Source organism: Vidua macroura, chromosome 2, assembly GCF_024509145.1.
Source record: "Vidua macroura isolate BioBank_ID:100142 chromosome 2, ASM2450914v1, whole genome shotgun sequence".
In the NCBI taxonomy this organism is placed as follows: Eukaryota; Metazoa; Chordata; class Aves; order Passeriformes; family Viduidae; genus Vidua; species Vidua macroura.
In genome coordinates, this window is record NC_071572.1 from 79,689,499 (window position 1) to 79,711,785 (window position 22,287).

Below are 22,287 nucleotides of genomic sequence, written 5' to 3' on the forward strand. Positions count from 1 at the left end.
GATTATAAATCAACAGCATATGAGAAGACAGAAACAATTCCAGTGGGAAAGTAAAGGTTGAAAAGATTTGCAGTAGCCCTTCCCAAGCTGTTGGTGCATACAGATTCATTTATCCTCAGGGAAACTTTCATTACTCCTACATGTTCAGAGTATTTCAGAATGCATAATGGCCTTTCCCTGTAGAGAGATTTTGCTTTGAAGCATTCTGTATCTCAGCATCTGAAAAAAAAGACTGAAACTAATATTAGAAAGTTTAGCTATCTTCTTCTCATGAGAAAATTAATCACAGCTCATTGCAGAAGCATGTAACACTGCTTTTTCTATTTATCCTTTCTTTTTTAAATTAAATTAACTAGAGATAGAAGACAACTATTACTGCATCTCTCCAGTAATAAATGTCCCAGAAAACTTCAGAATATCAAAAAGCACACAAACAACAAACCCTGCAAACCCAATATATAAACAGACAACACAGTATTGTAACTTTCATCATTAATCATTAATATGTAAGATATTTGCATTCATTTTCTATTTTAAGTATAGAGATTTGCCGTGGTCTAAATACCATCTATGTTGATACTGAAATTTCAATTATGTTGGGGATTTGGGCACCTTTAGTAGATCACAGCTTTGAATCTATACATAATTCTTACAACACATAAAATTCCTGCTCTTATCCTGCTTTGAGTTCTTACTATATTACTCCCATTACTGCACACTGGAGCCAAAAAGAGTGTTTTTAATCTCATTCTTTCCTAATTGCATTTCCTTCTGCTAGTCCTAAGTGAAGAAAATGTTTCCTGTCTCTCAAACAGGAGACCTATTCAGACTCCCTCTTCAGGAACTAAAGGGTGAAGAAGAAGAGTTCCTCTTCAGGAACTAAAGAGTGAAGAAGAATTCACCCCTAAAGAGTGAATCCCTGCAAATAAGCCAGCATTACTACTACTTTTTTTTTCAGGAAAATTCCAGATGTTCATTATTTGTTGTTATATTTTAAGCTCTCTCAAGCCAGGATTGTTTGTTTTGATCTTATATACAGCATTGAACCATGTTCTTGGTACTTAAATTTAAAAAATTATGTTCTTGTGCCATCTAATGAAACATGGAAGTTGGTGACTAGAAATGTTCATTTTTACCATCAGCTTATTCTCCACCAATGGAAAATCATATACTCTCTTCTGGAAACAATGGCACTTTAGAGTACAAGGCATCCCTGGCCCCTATCTCACCAGGAAGATACTCACCCATTCCAAAGCACATGCTTGTGGAGGACGACTACACCAGGTCAGATGCTTCTCTTTATTTGTTGCCTTTCATGCAATTGTAAAGGACATAAGTTAAGCATTCAGTGCATCTCAAATAAGATACAGCATACTGTAGATTTCTATTCAGACTTTTTTTTTTTTAACAATCCCTAAAGAATTGTGACTACTATATGGATCTACAGTAGCAGAATTGTATGTGTGTAGTTAATTTCAAGGTAGAAGAGACACAGAGGAAAATGCTGGGAGGGTTCTTTTATGCCTTGTTTTAGATGAACACTGAATGTCACTGATGAGACAGTGTGTATTTATCTTTTTGTTTGAAGAGCACTACCATTCACCTAGAAGACAGAAGTTGTTCAGTTTGGAAAATGAGCCTTCGTGCCACAGAAAATGAGTTTGTTTTTTTTGGTGCTAGGAGGAGGCTGTTCTGATCCTCTGACAGGACTTGCTGTGTCTTACAAATCAAAGAATCTCATCCACTTACGTATTCATCAGCTTCATAACCCACTAATTTGCATTTCATTTTTCTTGTTGCATGTGATTACTATATCGAGCAGCTTAACTTGTTGCATCAGACAGATTCAGAGTAACTAAATCATGATACAGTGTTTAATCAGGACCTAAATGTGTGGAAACCACACCTCTCTTCCCTGTTTTGGTTTAAAGAGTTTCTCTTTTGTTTTGATTGAGAATGCAAAGCTGAAATTGATTTCCTTCAACTTAGGAGACATTCAATTAGGATGGATTTTCTCCAAATGTTTCCGAGAAGTTACATTTTTAATTAATAGTTAAACATTGATTTCATTAAATCTGCCCCAATGTTTTTACCTGATCTAATAGTGATCTTATAATTTCTCAAACACCCATGTATAGGGAGAATGCCAATATTATAATATCTGGGTTGCAATGATGATGACTTTGTCAATAAGCTTGTAGGGCTGAATGGTCTTCTTCTATAATGAGATGTCAGCACCACAGCTGCTGAGAAAGAGTTAGAAAAGTTTAAAAAACAGAAAAAAAATACAAACTTAAAAATAAATAATAGTTAAGGACATCACAGAAATTGAAGGGATTAATTCTAAAAAGTGAGATAATCAGTCCTGGGAATGAAAAGACCATTTAAACAGTTAGAAGGTTTGTAAAGTGACAAAGTATTGTTAGTCCTGTTTCTTTGTGATCATGTAGCTGGTTTTGACTTTCTAGTTACTTCGGGGGGGAAAAAAAAGAAGAAAAGAAAAGAAAAAATTGTCATAGAAAGAAAGGCAGTGACACTCTTAGACACTGAAAGCCTACAAAGAACCATACAGGATATGTATTGAAATTTTATTTTATGTTGATATTTTTAGACTGTTTTTAAACAAGTTAGTTGCGCTGGTTTAGCTCCTGAGAGAAAAATGAAATACTGGCAGTCTGTTTCTTGTCTGAGGTATTCACACCAATGTCCATTTTGCATTATTGTGAGGGGAAAAAAATAAATGCCCAGAGAAGCTCTGTATATTCTCTGAAATACTCCACTCCTGTGTTCTTTTTCCTGTCTGGATTTCCGAATTAATGTGTTGGCTAGTGAAGGTCTGATATGCAAAATCTTCTTGTGGCATTGGCACTATTGAGAGGAGGTGCTAACTCTGTGAGCATGACCTTCTGTGACAGTGTGTGGCGCCGGCAGAAATAAGGGTGTTGAGTGACCGGAGTAGGCTCTGAATGCCACAGAACAAATCAGATGGAAATGTCATCTTTCTGAATAAGTGTTAACTCTGACCTACTGAAAAGGAGGAGGCTATTATGAGCTTCATTTTATTAGTGATAATAGTTAATATGCTACATCAGGAAACAAAAGCACAAAGAGAAAACAAACGTAGTCATAAAGACAAATGACTCTTCTTGCCATTACATTTCCTTGCTGGACATGCACATACATCTGAGAGACAACCAAACAAGAGCCAAACACCAGTTTTCTTCTCTGACTACAATGACTAAGAAGCTCTGACCTTAAAAACCAAATTGTTTAACCCTTAAATAAATGCTGCTGAGCTTTTTTTTAAAAAATGTCCATTTTTCTAATTATTGCCTATTGACTCAAGTGTGACTACTGAAATGCAGCAGTTAATTCTCGCAGTCATTTTCACAGCTATAAACTCAGGATAGTGAATGCACTCTTTCTGTTCAATGCTGATGCATTGTTGCTGACCAATTCAGAAAATCTTTTGGGAATTCAATTATATTGATAACTTTGGTAAAACCTATAGACGCCTTGATTGCAGCATTTACAATTAGGTTTTCTCACATGATGTTGTATAATTAAGATGTTTGCCAGCTACTGTGGTGCTATCCATTCAAACCACCTGGTTCTTGCTGTAATAGCTTTACAGGGCTGATTTACATTGTGCTCACATAAGGAAATTTATTACCCATGAGGTCTTGCAACACTTTTGGCAGATTTTCATTTGTGCCAGCTAAAAATATTTTGAACAGTAATTTCTCCACTAAAAAAGGCTTTTGCTGTTTTGGAATTTGCTGTACAAGTGATTTGAGTGAGGCAGATGACAAGCATTCCTTTAACTTACTTGTGATAATGAATCTATCAGTGAAGCTTAAATGATTGAACATTCGACTTAATTTACCCACTTCCTCCTGCTGGTTTTATATTTTTTTGTTTGTTCGTTCCAATTCTGAGGTTTGGGGTTTTTTTTTTTACCTAAATACATTTATTTTGCCTAACAAAAATACGTGTTTCAATTGATAAAAATTTGTATTTTTTGGTCTGATACTGAATCTGTGCCTAAAATAAATTCAGTTCAGTCTATATAAAAAATAAACTAATCTGAGCACAAGGGATAGAAAAGTAACAAATCACCTTCAGCCATAAATTTTAATGAAGCTGAATGTCTCCTAATTACTGAATTTTTTTAAGTTGTGTGTATTGTTGGTATAAAATACTATCAGTGATGGGCATATTTACTTCTTGATTTTTCTGGATTTATTTTAAATTCATTTAGAATGGAAACTTTGGCTTCCTGTATTTTTACAACCATTATCACCTTCATAAGTTCAGATTAGTAGAATGTGGGATCAAAAGTGGATAAAAAATACATGTCTAATAATTCTGTCAGTACATATGACAAGTAAGATATGCTGCTTGTTTTAGTTTCTAGTAAGATTAAATTGTTGTGCAGGCAGTGCAGGGGATTCACTGATTGTGCTCCTGACTGATTCCTGATACTGCTAGAGGGGAGAAACAGGATTTGTGGCAAAGGTCACCAGCTGGGATAAATAACAGCTGGGATCAGAGTGACCATGAGTTGGCATACTTCTTGATTCAAAGGAAGTCTGGAAAGATAGTCAGCAAGTTATGGCTGTTAAGATTTCAGAAGAGCAAACTTCAGCCTTTTTGGAGAGTTGCTTAGCAAAATCTCTTGGGATGCTGCCGCAGAAACACAGGGCCCATGAAAGATGGATGGTTTCTAAATAAAACTTATTGAGAACTCAGGAAGGAACCATCCTGTTAAGCAGAAAGGAGGGGGACTCAGCAGAAGGCCTTCATGGCTGAGCAAAGAGCTTTCTGATGACATAAAATGCAAAATCAGACAAGCATTGCTTGACTGCTGACAAAATTATAAAGCTGATTGATTTGAGCTAATACTTAACCTCAAGGGTCATAAAGGAAAACAAAAGTGATTCTACAGATATGTGCTACTTTAAAAAATGAAGGTAAAAAATTTGAGGAAGAAAAAAGGCGATGAATAGGAGAGAAGTTGATGTAGTGACAGATAATATAGGAAAAGCTGAAGTACTCAACACATTTGCCAGGCATTTAAGGGCCCAGAAGGTAATTGGAATAGTCATCAGAGATTGACTAAAAGCAGTTTATGTGCTTGTCCAGACTGGTTGACTTTCCTGATGCCTTTCCTGATTCCTTTCTACTGCTTGGATGAGGGGAGAGGAGTGGCTGCCCTTCATGAAGCAGTGCCACAGCACAGGTGCTGCCTCTTTGCTGGAGCAGGAATGCCTCTTTGCTGAGCAAAAACACAGCTGACTCCAAAGTCATACCTGACTCGTGTCATAACTCCCACTAATGTGCATCTGGGATCTGCTGTGCAGCACACAGTAATTCCTTTTCTCCACTAGTTATCATGGGGAGTGGCTGCAAAGGTATTTCTCACACCTCTTCTGTGGGCAGGAAAAGCTGTAACATGGGGAGCACCCTTTAAAGCTCTTCCAACAGCCTCTCATCCAAACATGAGGAAGTGTTGGGTGAACATGTATGGCTAATTAGAAAAGAAGTATGGTTTGTAATGGTTTGGAAACCTTGTGGATAGCTTTTTGGGTTTCTCCTGGATTGTGTGCTGCATTACCTTGCTAGTTATCCTTCTCCCAGCATGGCTATGCTCATTTGCACGCAGTGGTGTTGGTAAGGCTTTTGACCCAGTCACTTACAGCACGCTTTGAAAGCTGAGGAAGAGTGGACTAAAAGAAGGCGCTAAGTTGGGAACTGACTTAACCAGTAGGCTGAAAGGGTGATGATCACCACTTGGCATGTGTGAAGTGGTCACTGATGAGCAGAGGAACTCTGGATACCTAAGGCGTCAGTGAATATCTTCATCAATGACCTAGATCATGACACACAATGCACCCTCAGCAAATTTCAACAGGATAATAAATTAAGAGGGAGTGGTTAACATTACAAATGACAGAGCTGTATTCTAAAGGGTGCTTGGTATACTTGAGGAATTGGCCAGCAGAAACCTTGTAACATTCAGTGAGAAGTCTGCATCTCAGGGAGAAGAGCTGCACACACTTGTGCAGGCCATGAACATCTGAATTGCAGCTTCACTAAAAATGACCTGGATGTTACTGCAGACACCAAGCTGAACATGGACCCAGAAGTGCACTCTCACTACTAGTCAGGTAATCAGCATACCAGGCTATCTTTGGAGGAATATGGCCAGCAGAAAAATACATTATTTTCTAAAAGACTTTGACCAGTTCCCATTCTTTGACTTACTGTGGAGAGGCTCCAACATATTCTGAGAGCCCTAAATCATGTGGAGGTTGGAGGGGTGTTGAGGGCGCTGGGGCTTGTTAAGTATCGTGAAGAGGAGATTAAGGGTCAATCTAAGAGCACCCTATAAGCACTCAGTAGCAGAGATGATAAAACCAAAGTCTGCTGTATAGAGAAGCACCAATGGCAACAGGCACTGGTTTTGGATGTTCTGATTTCAGTTTCAGAAGAAATTAAAACATGATATGGATAGAATAGTGCTGGAATAGTACTTGCTATGAAGGGCTCTGAAATATCCACCGTCTGAGATTTTTAAGCATTGGCTAGGTAAAATCTAGTGTTGTCAATAGTCTTGATTCAAACACAAGATTGGATCAGATGGCCTATAGAGATGCATTCCAACCAAATTTTACATAGTAGTAGTAAGGAAAAAAAGATATTTTTTGGTTTTGTCATTTTGTGGAAGATGTGTTTGCTAACATAGCAGAGAGAGATGTTACCATTTCACTTTAGCATATTTCTGCCTTCCTATTTTCAGAAATATTAAAATGATAGCTGAATTAAAGCCTAAAAATCTTGTGGCTTTAAGATGTTAATTTCTTCTGTCTTTAATGAACAACAACTGGATAAGTTCCATAAATATAAAGAACTACCATCTTGAGTTTTTACTTCCTTTTTAGCTTCAGATAATGGTAACAATCAAACTTCTGTGCTTCAGCTGATAAAAAATTCACTTTAACATTTAACTCTGGCTAGATATAAAAGATTCATGGATGAAAAAGCTGAGTTATCTGTTTTGCTGTGTAAAGCAGGTTTGATTTTTTTTTACATACGTTTTTGCAAAATAGCATTTTATGGATGGCGAAGAGGTGCTGAGAATTGCATAGGAGAGAAAAGAGAACCATTAAGTTGAAGTCTAAAGGGATGTTTTTTCCTGTATTGAAAGCAGCATTCCTCAACTATTTCTCGTTTACTTACCTAAACCTGCTAGTTGAATTGACAACGTTTTATGGAAACACTTTTAAGTTTCTGTTGACGCACAGATTTGACCTTCCAGTATTAAATCATTACAACAAATATAGTTTGAGTTATAGGAGCACGTGTAATTGTGAGCTCCCGTCTTTCACTATGCCTAACCCAAACTCAGCATATTACCTCTACCCTAAAGAGAATAAACTATATGTAGTAGTATGGGAAGACTGATGATGCCTTTTATTTATTCCTCTTCTTAAATAACTTGTAAATTTGGCAGATTAGATGTTCAAGTTAATATTTTTATACTTAGCTGTTGCCTGGGGCTGGATTTTTTATCTAGGGATAGCAAAAGTTTTGTGATTGTTTTTCTCTAAAATTTAGTGTAAAATGCTAAATTAGCTTGTTGCTAAAGTCATTTAAATTAGCCACCATTATTATTAAATTAAATTAAATTGCATTTATTTTTAACCATACCAGTATGATGATTTAAAGGATAGAGGGAGAATTACATGCCTTAGTTCATGTTCTATTCTGTTCTATGTTAGAAATTTTTGTGTTATTATATTTTGAATACCATAATATTCCATACATATGTTCAGAGTGTTAAGTTATAGCCGATGATGAAATGGAATCCAGACAGTATTTCTAATGCATTTATGAAAACCTATGCAAAAGTCAACAGATGCAAGTCTTTGGGAAAACTGCAGTGCATTTATCCTCCAAAACTTATTTGATATGTTTTTTTGCAGTAGAACTTTCAGATTCTGTACTCACATGGCATTATCAAAGCTTCTCACAATTTTCTCATGCTGACTAGATTATTTTTAAAAGCCTGCATGATTGAGCACAGCATTAAATGGCAAAAGCTAGTTTCCTCTGTACTTATTTCTACAATCCCTTTCTGACACAGGAGCATGGTCAGGACGGATTCTGTCCTGTGCCCTGAATGCCCAGTCCTGTCACATTTTAATATTGAAGAAACTGGAGGGAATAGGGGGAGTGTGTTTAGCAAGGGATAAGTGTGCAAATGAGGGAAAACTTGTCACTGGTATGTGAGAATGGAAATCACAAGAAGGGAAGACTGGTCTTTAATCAGGTAAGAAGACTTGGATTTGGAAAGGGAATTCAGGACAAGACAGGACATAACAGAAAAATAGGTGAAGAGGCATAAAGAAGCAGTGGAGTAGAGCAGCAGTGGAGAAAGGATTTCAGGCTACCAAACCAGCAAATCCCTCAGAGAGTGACACATGAGGTTTGGGATAATCAATAGTTGCACAAGTACACTGGCCAAGGAGCAGAGATACAGAGCAAGTAGGAAAAGCTGCTGATAAGATGCATAGGCCATCTCCCTCTAGAAAAGTGGAGAAGCACCCAGGGTTTCTGGTGGGTGTGATTCCACCAGGCAGTCTGTCATGTTAGTTGATTGTCTGTCTGTCTGTCTGTCTGGAGGATGCCAGCCTGCTGCTGTGACTGGTTACTCATTGTCTCTCACAAGGAGGGTTCTCATCCCTAGTTGTTAAGTTGGTGGCATATTGAATCCAATATGGTTTCCCAGAATAGAATTTCTTCTTGGTTTAGTCTTTGATCAATCTAAGAAATTGTGTTTCTTAAAAACAAAGTTAATTAAAGAAGACTATTCAAGTTACACATTAAATGTTCAGTTAAAAGGGAAAAAAAAGTTTATCTACATAACCATAAATTGGACCCTTGGTGAAATGCATTCTTTAAATTGAATCTTGAAATCGCTAACTTGCAAATCAACTATTTTATATTTTTTGTAATTAATACACAAATTTAATCTTAAACTAATTGTTAAACTTTACAGATGTATAATTTTCTGCCTAGAGTAAGATTTCATTTTATTATCCAAATTTATTTCAAGTATAATAAATCTTGCCTTGGGAGAATAATTTATATTAAAGTAAAAATTTAGTCATTATCAAGTCACAGATAATCTCTTATTCCTGAGTTATCCTTGCATATTTAAATAGGCCTGTCAGAGATCCCCAAGTAATAGGATTTTACTATTTCTAACACAATCACTGGCAGCTACTTAGAACTTAACACTTACAAATAAACTAATCAAATTTTGGAATATGCCTTAGTGCTTGTATGGAGATTTTTGAAATGAGATAGCAGGCTTGGCAGTGATAACACACAGAGAAATGGTAGGTAGCCTTCCGTACTGCACAGAGGAAAGGATAACCTGAAGTACATACGAAATACAACATGGACATGGACCCCTCATGCAGCTCTTGCCATTTGAGAAAGACACCTGGGGTGGCTGTGGTTAGTTCTGTGACATTGTCAGCTCAGTACTCAGGAGCAATCACAAAGGTAATTAAGATTGAAAATAGGATCTGATAGGAAAGGATAAGAGTGCAAAATATAATGGTTTTCTTTGTGACTGTGTGGTGCACTGACGTCTTGAATCCTACATGGAGGCAACTGAAACAAAAACCTCAGAAGAGGGTGGGCAGGGGTGTAGCATGGTTTCCAGGGAAAGATAAATAGCAAATAATTCCAGTATAGGTAAAAGGTGTTAGAGAGAGGCAGAACAGGGAGCTGCAAAAGTACCCATGGCACAGAGAAGGCAACGGGCAAGAACAATTATCTCTTTCTTGCAACTCAGATATAGGGAGTTTACAATGCATTCCCAAATTTGAAATATGGCAAATAGAAGGTTATTTAAATATTACCTTATGTTATCAATGTGCAACCAGGCTTAGAGTGCACAAAGGTAGACGTTTTTGAGTATATCATGATGAGTTTGTGGGTCTCAGTGCCACAGGGAGTTGTGAAGCCTAAGAATATAAAAATGTTCAAATATGAATGACAATAATTGCTGATTCATGGGACAGGCCTACTGACTACAGCCTTCTTGGATTTAATTTCTGGTCTGTGTGGTCCTCACTGATTTTCAGCAGCTGAGCAGGTAAGGGCCGTTCTTTGCTGGTCCCTAAACAGTCACTGCGGGGGACTTGGACCTTTGGTCTAACAGTCTCTCCATTCCTGTGTGAAACAGCCTTTTTTTCCATTACTGCAACAGAAAATCATTACTGATTTTTTTTTTTCAAATTAAGCAGTCATTTCATTTCCTAATTCCTTATGGTTAAGAATAATCAGTGTAGAATTGGATGTAGAATATTAGAAGTTCTAAATTCTACTTATGCCTTCTTGTAGGCCATTTTGTTTGAAAACTCAATTAAAATGTTAAAATTGTATTGTTAAGAGGAACAAGGCAATCCTTTATCTTCATGACTGTGCTAAAAAGCACTTGTTCTGCAGTTAAAGAAACCTTTAAGGCATATGAAAACAGCAGTTAATAACAGAAAAGCTGAGAAATTATTAATTTTAGGGTTTTCCAGAAGGAACTAACATACTGTACTTCAGGTATTTTCCTCCAGCTCTTCATACTCCTCCTCTGTCTTTCATTTAGTTGAAATAAACATGTCATATGAGTGATTTAGTCTCATTTAAATTGCCAGGGCATGACCTATAAAATAAAATCAACTATCAGTTCTAACTATCCTATTGAACAATAAGGTATGTGGTTCTTCTAGAAGGTTATATGAATAAGTAGCTCAGTCAAAGGACATATGTATATAAAATCACTGGCTATTGGAAATGGAAGATTTTGTTTGTATTAAATTGCCATTGATTTTTAGTTTAATAGTGAAATACTTTTTAAAAATTTCTTTGACTACTTCCCTGTAATATTATATTAGCAAAACTAATGTGTTAGATGTCTTTATGGAACTTGGATACAATTAAAAATTGTTATTCAAAAAAAAAAAAAAAGTTGTAAACTTGTAGCATTGGGAAATTTATTTTCTCTCAGATTGAATATATTTGCTCTCAGATTGTTTCCTGGCTATAGCTCTGCATACTTAATATGCTGTGAAAGCGGAGCTGGTTTCTTTCCATATCATAAAAGGTTTTGTAATGTTTTAAAATCTGAAACTGTTAACATTTAATGTGCTGTGTTGGCAATTGATCCCTACCAAACAGGATTCCGCAATTAAAAAAAAAAGTTAATTTTAAACTGAGGACCCTGCATGATGCTGAGGAGAGAATGGTTTTTAAAAATTCCATTTTTTATAACTTCTTTTCCACAATTAAGTCAGCTTGAAACACTAAAACAATGATGATCTAATCAAGGAATAATAAGGACTGCAGACAACAAGGAATATTCGCTTTACACAACCTATTATGAAATAAATAAAACCAGTGTTAGATCAATTTTCTACCTCCCACTGTTACTGTTATCTTTTCCACCAATTAGTTCTACCTGTCTGTAAGAATTGTGCCTCACTGGTGTTACGTCTGTTCTGAATAACAATTCCAGTTTTCAATTTTTTTATTTTTATTTTCTTGCTGGAAGAGTGACTCTCTGCCGTTCATGTTACCATTTAAAAGCTTACCTTTGGCCTTAAGTGACTTGATTCTCTGTCCTGTGAGTTGAACTCTCTGCTGGGGCATGTTCAAGCCATGCTATGCTGCTACTTACATTTTCTGTTGCCTCCCTTTACTATTGTGCGCTTTATTCTCAGACAAATGTAGTTGTTACTATCTATCCAGATGTAGTAGTTGCTGCTCTTATTTGTCACAAAGCTTTATTTTTAGCTCACTGATAAAGATGGAGAACTGTGATGCCTCTTTGTCACTAAATAAGCAGTGGAAAGGCTGAAGGGGAGTGGATCTCACTAAGAAGTTACAGCAGTAGTTAGTTATTTTTCAGAGTAGATCCACATTACATAATTACTCTTTAAAAGAGATATCACAATTATCGAAGATGTATACAGTAATATTCACACATTTGGCATTTTAAGGGGATTTTTTTATGCATAGGTATTAACAAAAATGAATATAATGGACAAAAGAAATTCCATAATATACTTCTTTGTTCTTCCACAAAAAAAGTTTCAAAAACTGCTTAGCATTTATTTTTAAACTAAACTTCTGAAGTTATACCTGCTGTATCTGAAAGAGATGCAATTGCACATAAACTGCAGTGCATTATTCCTCAAATAATATATATCTAGCCTTTACACTCTTCTTAAAGCATGCTAAATGGCTTGCTACATGTTTTTTAATTCATTTGAAGAATTAGTGCATCATAAAGTAAGGCCTCAATGTTTATGTTCAGTTTGGCTCTTAATTATTTCTGCAAGAATAGTTGAGGTGACCTTGGCTGTATTTTTTCATAATGGCACATTAAAAACTCTTTCTAAATAGCATTCTCATTATCTCATGCTTTGAGAGAGGACAATCTGTCATAGCACTGGAGAAGATGTGCAAGGCAAGATTTATCAGGTGGGCTGTTAGAAAGAAAAAAGAAAGAAGTTCTTTCTTCTTTCTGTGAGGAGAAATATAAATTACACAAGAAAATGCTGCGGTAGAAAAATTATTTAATAAAGTTAGGTGGTCTTCACAATCTTCTTTTTTTAAAACAGGGTATTGTTTTCTTCCAGTAGGTGGCTACTATTGTAGTTAAGTGCTTGTTTGCTGTAGAGAAGGTGAAGAATGAGGAGGATATTTGAAGACAGGCTGTTTTAGCAAGTATCTCATATTACTTTTTATGATTATTGGCCTACATGGAACATAGTTTGAGCAGGATAGTGATCTGCCCCATATAATTTTAATAATTCCTATACTTTATATTTTTTATCCCAACTTTCAAATATTTTTACACTACTTAATTCATATTTACTACAGCAAGCTGAGAGAGAAACTAAGATTATACTTATCCTGGACATTGGATGTTACGTACTGCGTTTTTTTCCAAATTCTTGCTTTTCTGCACCAATAAAACATGCAGTCAGAGCCCAACTATGCAGCTGGTAGTTGTTAGCCCATGCATATAAGTAGGATAGAGACATCTGAAGGACCAGTGCAGTCCATGCTCTCAATGACTTTGAAGAAGTGACATCTGAAGGGAAGCAGGTGGCTGTGGTGATCTCAGACCACTTCACAGACCTTATATCAAGTGCACTCGTAACTGGAATTATCTGATATCCTAAATCTTCTTCTAACCAAAGAGTGCAAGTTTTAAAAGGATAAGAAGTATAAATTCCTTTTCTTAACCTTAAGACCTCTCTCTGCAACTCAAATACAGGGGGGTATGATGTTAACTCAGTCACAATATCACTTATATAATATCCGTGAGTATGGGACTTTATACTCAGAGTTGTTCCAGTTTCCTGTTATCTTACCACCCAGGAAGACTGAATGGAGTGAAAAATGTTTCAAAAATGTTTTAAAACGTGTTAACATTTGCTAAATGTTTTAAAAATTGCTGGCCCTTGTAAGACAATTTGTTAGGACTCTGTGTTTTCTACCTGAAAGACTAATTTGGTGTCAATATCTCGGTAGATGTTGAATGTTTAACTTCATTTTGCTTTTGGAGGCAGCTTGTAACTGTCAATTAACAAAGAAATTCCTCATATCTACCCATGTCTGTGGCATGATTTGTGTCTCAGCATGAGGTTGGATGGTCACTGACTGATGACTCAGTGTAGTTTGAGCATTCACAATAAATCCAAGGGGTAGCAACACTCTGTCGTCTACAACTCAGAGAAGACAATTAACTTGAATATAGGACACTAACAAATTTTTTATGGACTGGTTAGTGTTTTAAGCCGTGGAGGAATCCAGGTTTTATTCATCTTCCTGCACTGGGGTAATATTTCTTCAATTTTCTTAGTAGGTATCATTTATATTTTATATTTGTGCTTGTTCTTTCATATATTGCCTAAAAACAAAAGTGGTTTCTAAGGGAATAAAAGGCAGTACTGGACAACAGTGAAATAGAATAGTTTTTATCTGCATTTTTTTCTTATTGAAAGCAACAATCGATTTAGTAAATAAATTATTAAATCCAGCCCTCTGAAACAAGTGAAATATACTGATAGAAAATGATTGCTACCTTAAACATTTTTAAAGGGATTTTACTAAGTGCTTGACACAATGCTTTATAATCAAATGAGCAACAGCTTTGCTATTTTGCTATTTGGTAATCTTAAATTGCTGGTTTTTTAACTGTAAAGTTTTCCCTGGGAAATTCAGGCACAGAGAGTTCTCAAATCATGTGGCAGATTGCTATGAATAGTGTTATTAACATTGAGTAAGACCAGTTTTTAAGTAAAGCAGCTACTCCTTTTCCCCCAAAGGACAAACTCAGAAGCTAACAAAGGAAATTAGATTCTCTGTATCTGCCAGCACATCCACGACTGTAATAAATTCTGGTACCTGTGAAAGTCACAGCAAAACCCACACCCATGTGAGGCATGGTGCAGCCAGAAGAACAAAAAAAGTTCATTAACTTCTTGGCCTCTTGATATTTTCAGGCTTCTGAAATAAGATTTCCATCTAGCTAATATTGTATGACAGTGATGAAAGGCAGTGACATACCCTGGATCTTCTGGCAGAAGCGTGGATATGATAGCAATTGACCCTTGGCACTCTTTAGAGCAGAAATGTCAGAAAACAATGAGTCAAGCTTCACAGTGCCAGCAAGCCCCAAGGTATGTCCTGGGGCCAAGACAGGGAAATTACAAGGTGGGAGATGCACTGTGGATGTGGTGTGGGTTTGTTTTGCAAAGTGCTCGCTGCTCGTCTCCTGCGGATGCCTGGCTGGTTGGTACTAAAGGCTGCATTCCCTTCTCCCCTCGCCCAGACGGCTCCTGGCAGGGCTGTGGTAAGTATTGCCTCCCTGGGCAGGTGGCTCACAGCAGTAGGCGAGAAACTTTAGTTTTAAGCTCTTACTCCTTGTATCTGACTTCACAGGCTGCCGTTTGCAACTTAGAGCAGCCCTGCAAGTGCGATTGCAGTGCCCTGGCAATGAGGTTAAGTGTTTCAGATGTGGTCCGCATAATCAGGTTTTGAAGGCTGAATCTGGAAAGAGTGCAAAGAACTCTTGAAATGCAACGAATTGCCTGCCAATGAGATGAATTCTCACACAGTTTGTTGCCATCAGTGTTATTCTAGGATATGGGTTAATTTGACAACAGCTCTCCTTGCAAAGTCCCAGCTCACTGGGACAGGAGTATGTTGTATTAAAAAGTAATATGTTCTTCATCTATATTATAAATTAATGGGTAAAAAATACTTATTTTTCGGGTAACAAACATATTTTCTTCTATGCTGTACTCAAAATTAAGAACACAGAAACCTGCATAGATGTTAGATTAAAAAAACCCCATAGATTATTGGGGAAAATGCCTCACTTCCTCAACTTCAGAGATGAGATATTCCCTTTCAGTGCCACACTTCCCATAGAGCAGTTTTATGTTCCACTTGTACTGTGTATATTTATATACAGCTACTTGAATGCCACACGAGTGTTATCAAACTCTAACAATTCCTTTAACAGCACACTTTACTTGTTGGAAAAGCCCCACTGAAAAGCTCTTGACAGATTTGCTATGCATGCTTTTAAAATGATTGCTGTGTTTTCTCTATATTCTCAGCAACTAATATGCACCTGATCTTTTACTCTTGTCTCTGTATCACCAGGCCTCCTGAACCTGTTTACAGCACTGTGAACAAACTGTGTGATAAACCACCTTCTCCTAGGCACTATTCCCCTGTCGAGTGTGACAAAAGCTTCCTTCTTTCAGCTCCCTACCCCCACTACCACGTAGGCCTGCTCCCTGACTCTGAGATCACCAGGTACTGCATGCGCTTCTTCCTCACCTCCTTTGTTAAAGTGCATGAACATCACTGGATTTATCTCATAGTTTGCATCTTCACCATAGATCTTTTTCTACAGCTTGTGCTTATTTTTAACCATGCTTTCACATCCGCACCACTGGGAGATACAAGCTCCCTTGATATATAATTTTGGTCATCCAAAATCCAGTGATGAACAATGTTTTGATCCATTGGAATGGTGCTCTAAAATAGGTTACATAATATGTACCACATTTTGCAACTGAATTCAGTGTTTGTTTCTCTTTGAGTATGGAAAGTGACCAAGACTTCATTGAAAACTGTAGTAATTTGTTTTGATTCAGTCACTTTATTCCTTTGTTGTGCATACTTAGTTCACTGAGCATCTATGGGCTTATAGGACAGCTGCCTAAGCCATTCAGAAGAAATAGAGCAAAAAATAATCACCTTCCTCACCAAATCATGGTTAAGAATGCATCTAAAATTCAGCATTTCCTAGGCTAGCTGTGCTCTGAAAGGACGATTAGGAAAGCCTAAAATTATGAACATTTCCATAACTGAAATAATGGAAGATCTTTCTGTAAAGCATTGTCAGTGATTGCCTCCTGATAAATAGTTAATGAAGGAAAGGAGACTATCCAAAACCTTACGCTAGTGTAACCCAGCTATTTTTCTATCTAAGGATAGTAGTAAACCATTTGCAAACAATATTTGGGAGATAGAGGAAGAGTTAGGCACAATTTTTCTAGAGTGCTTCCTTTGTTAGGAAAAATTCTATCATCTTTTATATTCTAGAATAGAAGAAAAATAATTATGTTTGGAGCTTTGATCATAGACATTTTCTACAGGAAACATTTTTCAAAGCAAAGAATAATGTGGGAAAAGCAGAAGTGTGTAAGTGGAAAGTAAAATGGTAAATTAATGTAAGATACACTAACAGGAAAGAAACCCCAAGATTAGGAAGACAGTTGTGAAAGGCATTGCAATGCTATAGAAATAGAAAGCTCCATTAAAAATCAAGAAGACAAATACTAGCAAAGAATGTTACAGATGTGGCAAAACCATGCAGAATATGTCAGTTTATTAAAATGAAAACTGTGTAGCTTCTAGAAGCTGTAAAAAGATGCTTAATCAAAGTGGTCAAAGTGATTAGTCAAGCTGTTCAGCCCAGTGCAAGTTTGAGTGAAACACATTGATTATTACAGTGTTTTATAAAGGTGCAAATATCTGCACAAGGGTGCCAGGCACTAACAGAGCTACCCATCGTATTTTAATTTCTCTGCTAATGTTGCCTTAAATTGCATAGGTGGGCAAAATTAGTAAAATTACTCTGGTTCTTTAGGTAAAGTATGAGTAATTTATCTGTGCATTGCAGTTCTTCTGAGGTTTTAGAATGAAACAATGGAAGAGTTCATTATAGAAAGACTCCTATAATGGTCCCCTTAGAAAGAAAGGTTCCAACTTGAGCTAGAAAGTTGAATTAGTGGGTTCTAGGGGATGCTGGGGCCACGGAGTTGAGCGCCTTGCTAACTACAGAGAGAGGTAGTTCAATGCTGAATGGGTGATCTCTCTAGACATGACCACTATGGAGAGAAGTTGGGGAAAAGATGTTAAGGCTGCTTCCTGCAACAACACACTTAGGAGTCAATAATCAGTAAAGCTCTGGAGGTCTCATAAAACTAGGCCATTTTGGCACCTGAGTGTATAATTCTGTACATTCTTTTGCTTTATGATTGATTGATTGAATGCTCGGTCATCAGATATTTGATGGCCTGACATCAGGACTTGGAAAGCTGGGTATTATTCTACTGAGTGTGAGTTAACAATTCTCTTTAAGAACAAGGTTTCATTTATCTTCATTCTACTTTGATGTAATTTTGAGCTCTAGTCCCTGTATATTTAATGAGTTTGTTTAAATCAACATTCCAACAAAAACTGCAAAAAGAACATAAAATATAAGAAAAAGCACAACTCATGGTTAAATGCTCTGTGCTACACTGTGCTACATGCTGTTGCAGAGGCAACTGATTACTATAATTTGTACTTCCTTCACACTGTGAAATAACATTCAGATGGAAAATATGACAGTTTTCCATGTTCTCAGTACTGTCATCTTTTCCACAGGACTCTGAATAGTTGAGTGTGGAGGAAGACATTTGAAATAATATTTCAGCAAATGCCTTTGGTAAGGAAAGTGACAGCTTTACAACGGATCATGACTCAATTTCCAAATGGACTCAGTATTCACAGTTGGAGAACAGATTTTAGAAAAGTACTGATCTCATTTTTGCCCCAATGCAAGTGGCTGTTCTTCCAAGAGTATTTAATGTACACAGCCCTAAATTTCCCAAAGGCAATGTGTTTCAGGACTGTATTGTGTTGAAAATTTTGAAAAATTAATCCAGTAAAAGACTCTGGTTTAAATCCACAGCTGTGATACCACCATCTCGGTGGGAATTTATACTAAAAAAAAAAAAAATAATCTTTGAGATGCTGACCAAGTATTTTGAAAGGTTCCCCTCTATGCGCCTGAATTCCTTAAAGCTCTTTTCCTCTACATTAAACACTTCAATGAGCTCCAGTCAAAAATAAAAATGTGCCTCACTTTGTTCATGCAGACTTCCTAGAAAGAGCTCTGCATCAGCGTTTTTGAGCCTCAAGTTTGGGGAGGAAATGTCAGGGATTATTTACTAATTTTAGTAATTACATTTATTGTTGTATCTCACTGCTCCAATATTGGGAATCTACTGTTCATCTGCAAGAAATTCAGTTTGACAAATGACTCTTCCAGAGGAAGAGGAACATGATGCCATATTCTCCCAACTGAAATGTTTGTAAGCAAGCCAACGCCTTTCAAATTGCTGCTCCAGATAATTTGTCAGCTGCTCCTCAGATGATTGTTTTGTCAAGGCTCATTAACTTAATAGGCAGAGAATTCATAGGGCAAAGCTTTATTTGTCTATAATAAATTCAAGTTTATAACCCTGGCTTTTATGGTGGCCTGTTAACTCCTGGGAGATTTGGAGGTCTAGAACAATGTACTTCCATTTTAGGACAAGTATAATTTGTTTTTTGATTGAGTTATCGGTTCATATGAATTGATATTAAGAGAGTTATGTCAGTGTGCAACAGCTGAAAATCTGTACCATTGAAGGCAGGAGTAGAGAGTATTTTGGAGTAGTGAGTTTTCCTTTGAGAGCAGCATGTGGGAATGGATGTGGAATATTCATGTTCTGGCCCCTGTCATTATTGACTATTATGTCTACGAAGATTATTGTCAGTGAAAGGAAATCAGAGCTCGTGGATGTAACTCTCTTTCTACAAACATGAGACTTTATTTCACCACTGTGTAGCACAAAGTGTTCCCAGGCTTTGCACGGAGAACTTCATTGCATTCCCCTCTAAAAAGACACACTTGAAAAATGCTTTGTTTTTTCCTAGAATTTGCTTCCTTGTTTTCACCGAAATCTTTCTGGCCCTCTAGTTGCCAGTATACTTTTTGGTAAAGGGCTGCCCTGAAATTGTTGGCTTTGTTTACTTTTTGGTTTTACTCTATAGGTATTTGCTTCTTTTTTTTTTTTTTTTTTTTTTTTGAGTATATGTAGGGAAGGCACTAACGGTTGGGTGTCATTTCAAGATTGTTGATGAATGAGATTAATGAGAGCATTTTTTAGAACAGAACCACCTCTACTTTCTTTAAGATGGGGATTAGGGAGAGAAGATAACATTGGCATAAGGCTCTAGGGCAGAGTCTTGAAGAAAACAGCGTGCCTTTGCATTGGTATTCAAGGGTAACCGAGCATTGTGGAACTCTTTAGAGCCACAGGAGTAAAAGTGTGCTGAAAGGGATGCAGGCATATGGGTCAGGAGACTGCAATGTCCAAAATCTTGGAGTGTGATGCTGCTTCCAGTGTGTGGCACAGAAGGGTCACCACACTCCTGTCTCTGAAGCCAGCCTGGTGTATGTCTGCCCTAAGCACTGCTGCCTGTGGTCCCTCCACATAGTTTTAGGCGTCCCTGGGATCCCTCCACAGGCCATGAAGGCCACTGAGGAGGTGCTGATAGCTGTTCACAGAGCCTGGGAGGAAGTTAAGGTGTGAATAGTGAGTCTCTCTGGTAGTCACTCTCTCATTATTAATATCTGCACAGCCTTTTCCTTCCCAGTAACCTGCTGGGAACAAGCTTATTGTCAGAGTGATGCACAAAACTGCACTTGTGTGTGGCTGCCTTCCAGGGAGGCTCTTGTCATCTTCATTGAAATTCACACTGTGCAGGAGTACTCATCGTCCCCTGTTCAGTCCCACGTGTTTAATAAGGGAATTATATCTCCCAAAACACATCTCACCATATTTTGTGGTTTTGAAATGCCTGGCAACCTGAGAATGGAGCCTATCAAACAACTAGTAAAATAGCAATGATATTATGAAATTGAGTCTTCAATTTGGCCCACATAAACACAACCACCTTTCTTGGATTTAAAAATAACTTCTAAAAAATAACTTTAACTGTTTAGTTCTCTTTGTTTGCCTGGTTGTTTGCTTGTTTTCCTGATGGTTTTTTTGGTAGAAATTTCAAGTACTAATGACAAAATGGTAAAATAGTCTGTTTAGGTCAAATGGATGTAAATGCTCAAATATTTAAAAGAAGAATCAGAGCAGATTTGTGCTTCTTATTTTAACAACTTCAGATCAGCTTCTGGACTGATCTGCATTTTACACAATCCAGCCACAGACAGCAAGCTTATATATAATGAAGTACTATTATTAAAAAACATTGCTTAAAGACAATGGAGAGGAATCAGTACACAATTCTTTCTGTGGATTTTTGAACATAAAAATAGGCAATACCAAGGTTCAGCTTATTCAATGTCAATGAAAACAAACTAACCTTAAAGTCACAAAAAAACCCCATCTTTTAAAACTATAAGATACCTTGTTAAAATAACTGTTAGAGAAGCAGCTCCCAGTAATTTCAGTGAGAATCAGCTATGTAAGTCCTATAGCCTTCACTCTCTGAAGAACAAACATCTTTAGCAATTCAAGCACTTCTTTAACTCCTAGACCTCTTTAAAAATAAGCCTAGAGACCTTGACTCACTGGCAGGAGCACACTCACAGTGGGTGGCAGGATGCAGCTCAGATGAATACAACTACATGCGCCTTATGCTTGACAGGGTTGTGCTGCTTCTGAAAACACCTTCAGATCTGCAATATTTTAAAGTTATAAGGGAAAACACAATCAGCATAAACTGTGTTGATGAACTGTCTGCAACTTAAATGCAGTGTTCAATGTAGATTGTCCCTGCTTGTGAATCAGCCTGCTGAGGCCTTTTAATTATTTAAGGATCTTTTGGAAATGACAGAATTTAATTGTGGATTTTCTTTATCACTTTCAATTAACAAATCAGAAAGTCTTAACGGGAAAAGTTTCCTATAATTTCTGTTTAATCCTGACTGAAGCGTTCTCTTCAAGTAAATGATCCAGTCATATAACTGTTAGGGTTAATGAAAGAAAAATGATGCTGCCTTTCAATCTCAGCTGTCATGCTATTTTGCGTGAGTGAATCTCTGATAAGCACAAGCATTTCTATAAACTCACTTAAGTGCTTTCATATTTTTCATGAGGAGTCTTCTATTTTGGAGGCTATTAATTAAAATTGCTAGGAAGATGCAGCTTTCAAAAACTCAGAGATATGCTTACAGGAGAATCTTAACCTGTGAATGCATAAAACCTCTACAGTTCAAGTGTTTAATTATGTAAAGTTTCTGAAGCCTTTCAGGTTTAGATGCAGTGCTTCAGGTTAGAGCTGCTGGGCTTTATTTGCAGATGTGCTGCTGACTTATTTTCTTCAGTTGAGCAAGTCACTTAATTCTATTTGCCTTGCTGTGTCAGTAAAATAATCGTCTCAATTATATATTAGGAATAATAACTACTGTTGTTAAACAGACTAGAATAAAATTTTAAAAAGAGAAAATTTAAGGTATTTGTTCTGCTCTGTCATTTGGGAAATGTTTCCTATTTTTTAATATGGCTTGATTTTCAGAGATAATGTGCTTTCTTGTGCTACAGATCTCCTTTTGTTCACAGTCTGCACTCATGAAAATTAAACTGTATATTCTCAGCTCATAAAGTAAGACAGAAATATTAATTCAGTTCAGTTAAGTAGTAGTATTTTCTTTACTATGTTTTTACAGAAGAAAAAAGATAGTTCTAAGTAAGAAAACATCTTTAAATCGCTAGTATTAAAATTTTCTTGCTGTTTTGATTACAAGCAGAGCTACAAAGAGACATCTGTGAACAAAAGAAAGATGTCTTCTTCCTTTCCATGCCTGTCAGCAAGTTCTGAGTCTCAGTCTCTAAGTAAGTCACAGAAATT

At 36.8% G+C, this 22,287-nt stretch overlaps 1 protein-coding gene across 1 annotated transcript in view; it reads left to right on the plus strand.

Annotated features, from left to right (window-relative positions):
* DLG2 (discs large MAGUK scaffold protein 2) overlaps nt 1–22,287 on the plus strand; it is a 985,470-nt gene that overhangs the window by 720,833 nt on the left and 242,350 nt on the right. Inside the window, exons 15-16 of the mRNA XM_053971598.1 lie at nt 1,143–1,284; nt 15,757–15,912. Of these exons, the coding sequence (XP_053827573.1) occupies nt 1,143–1,284; nt 15,757–15,912 (298 nt within the window). The remainder of the gene's footprint in view (nt 1–1,142; nt 1,285–15,756; nt 15,913–22,287) is intronic.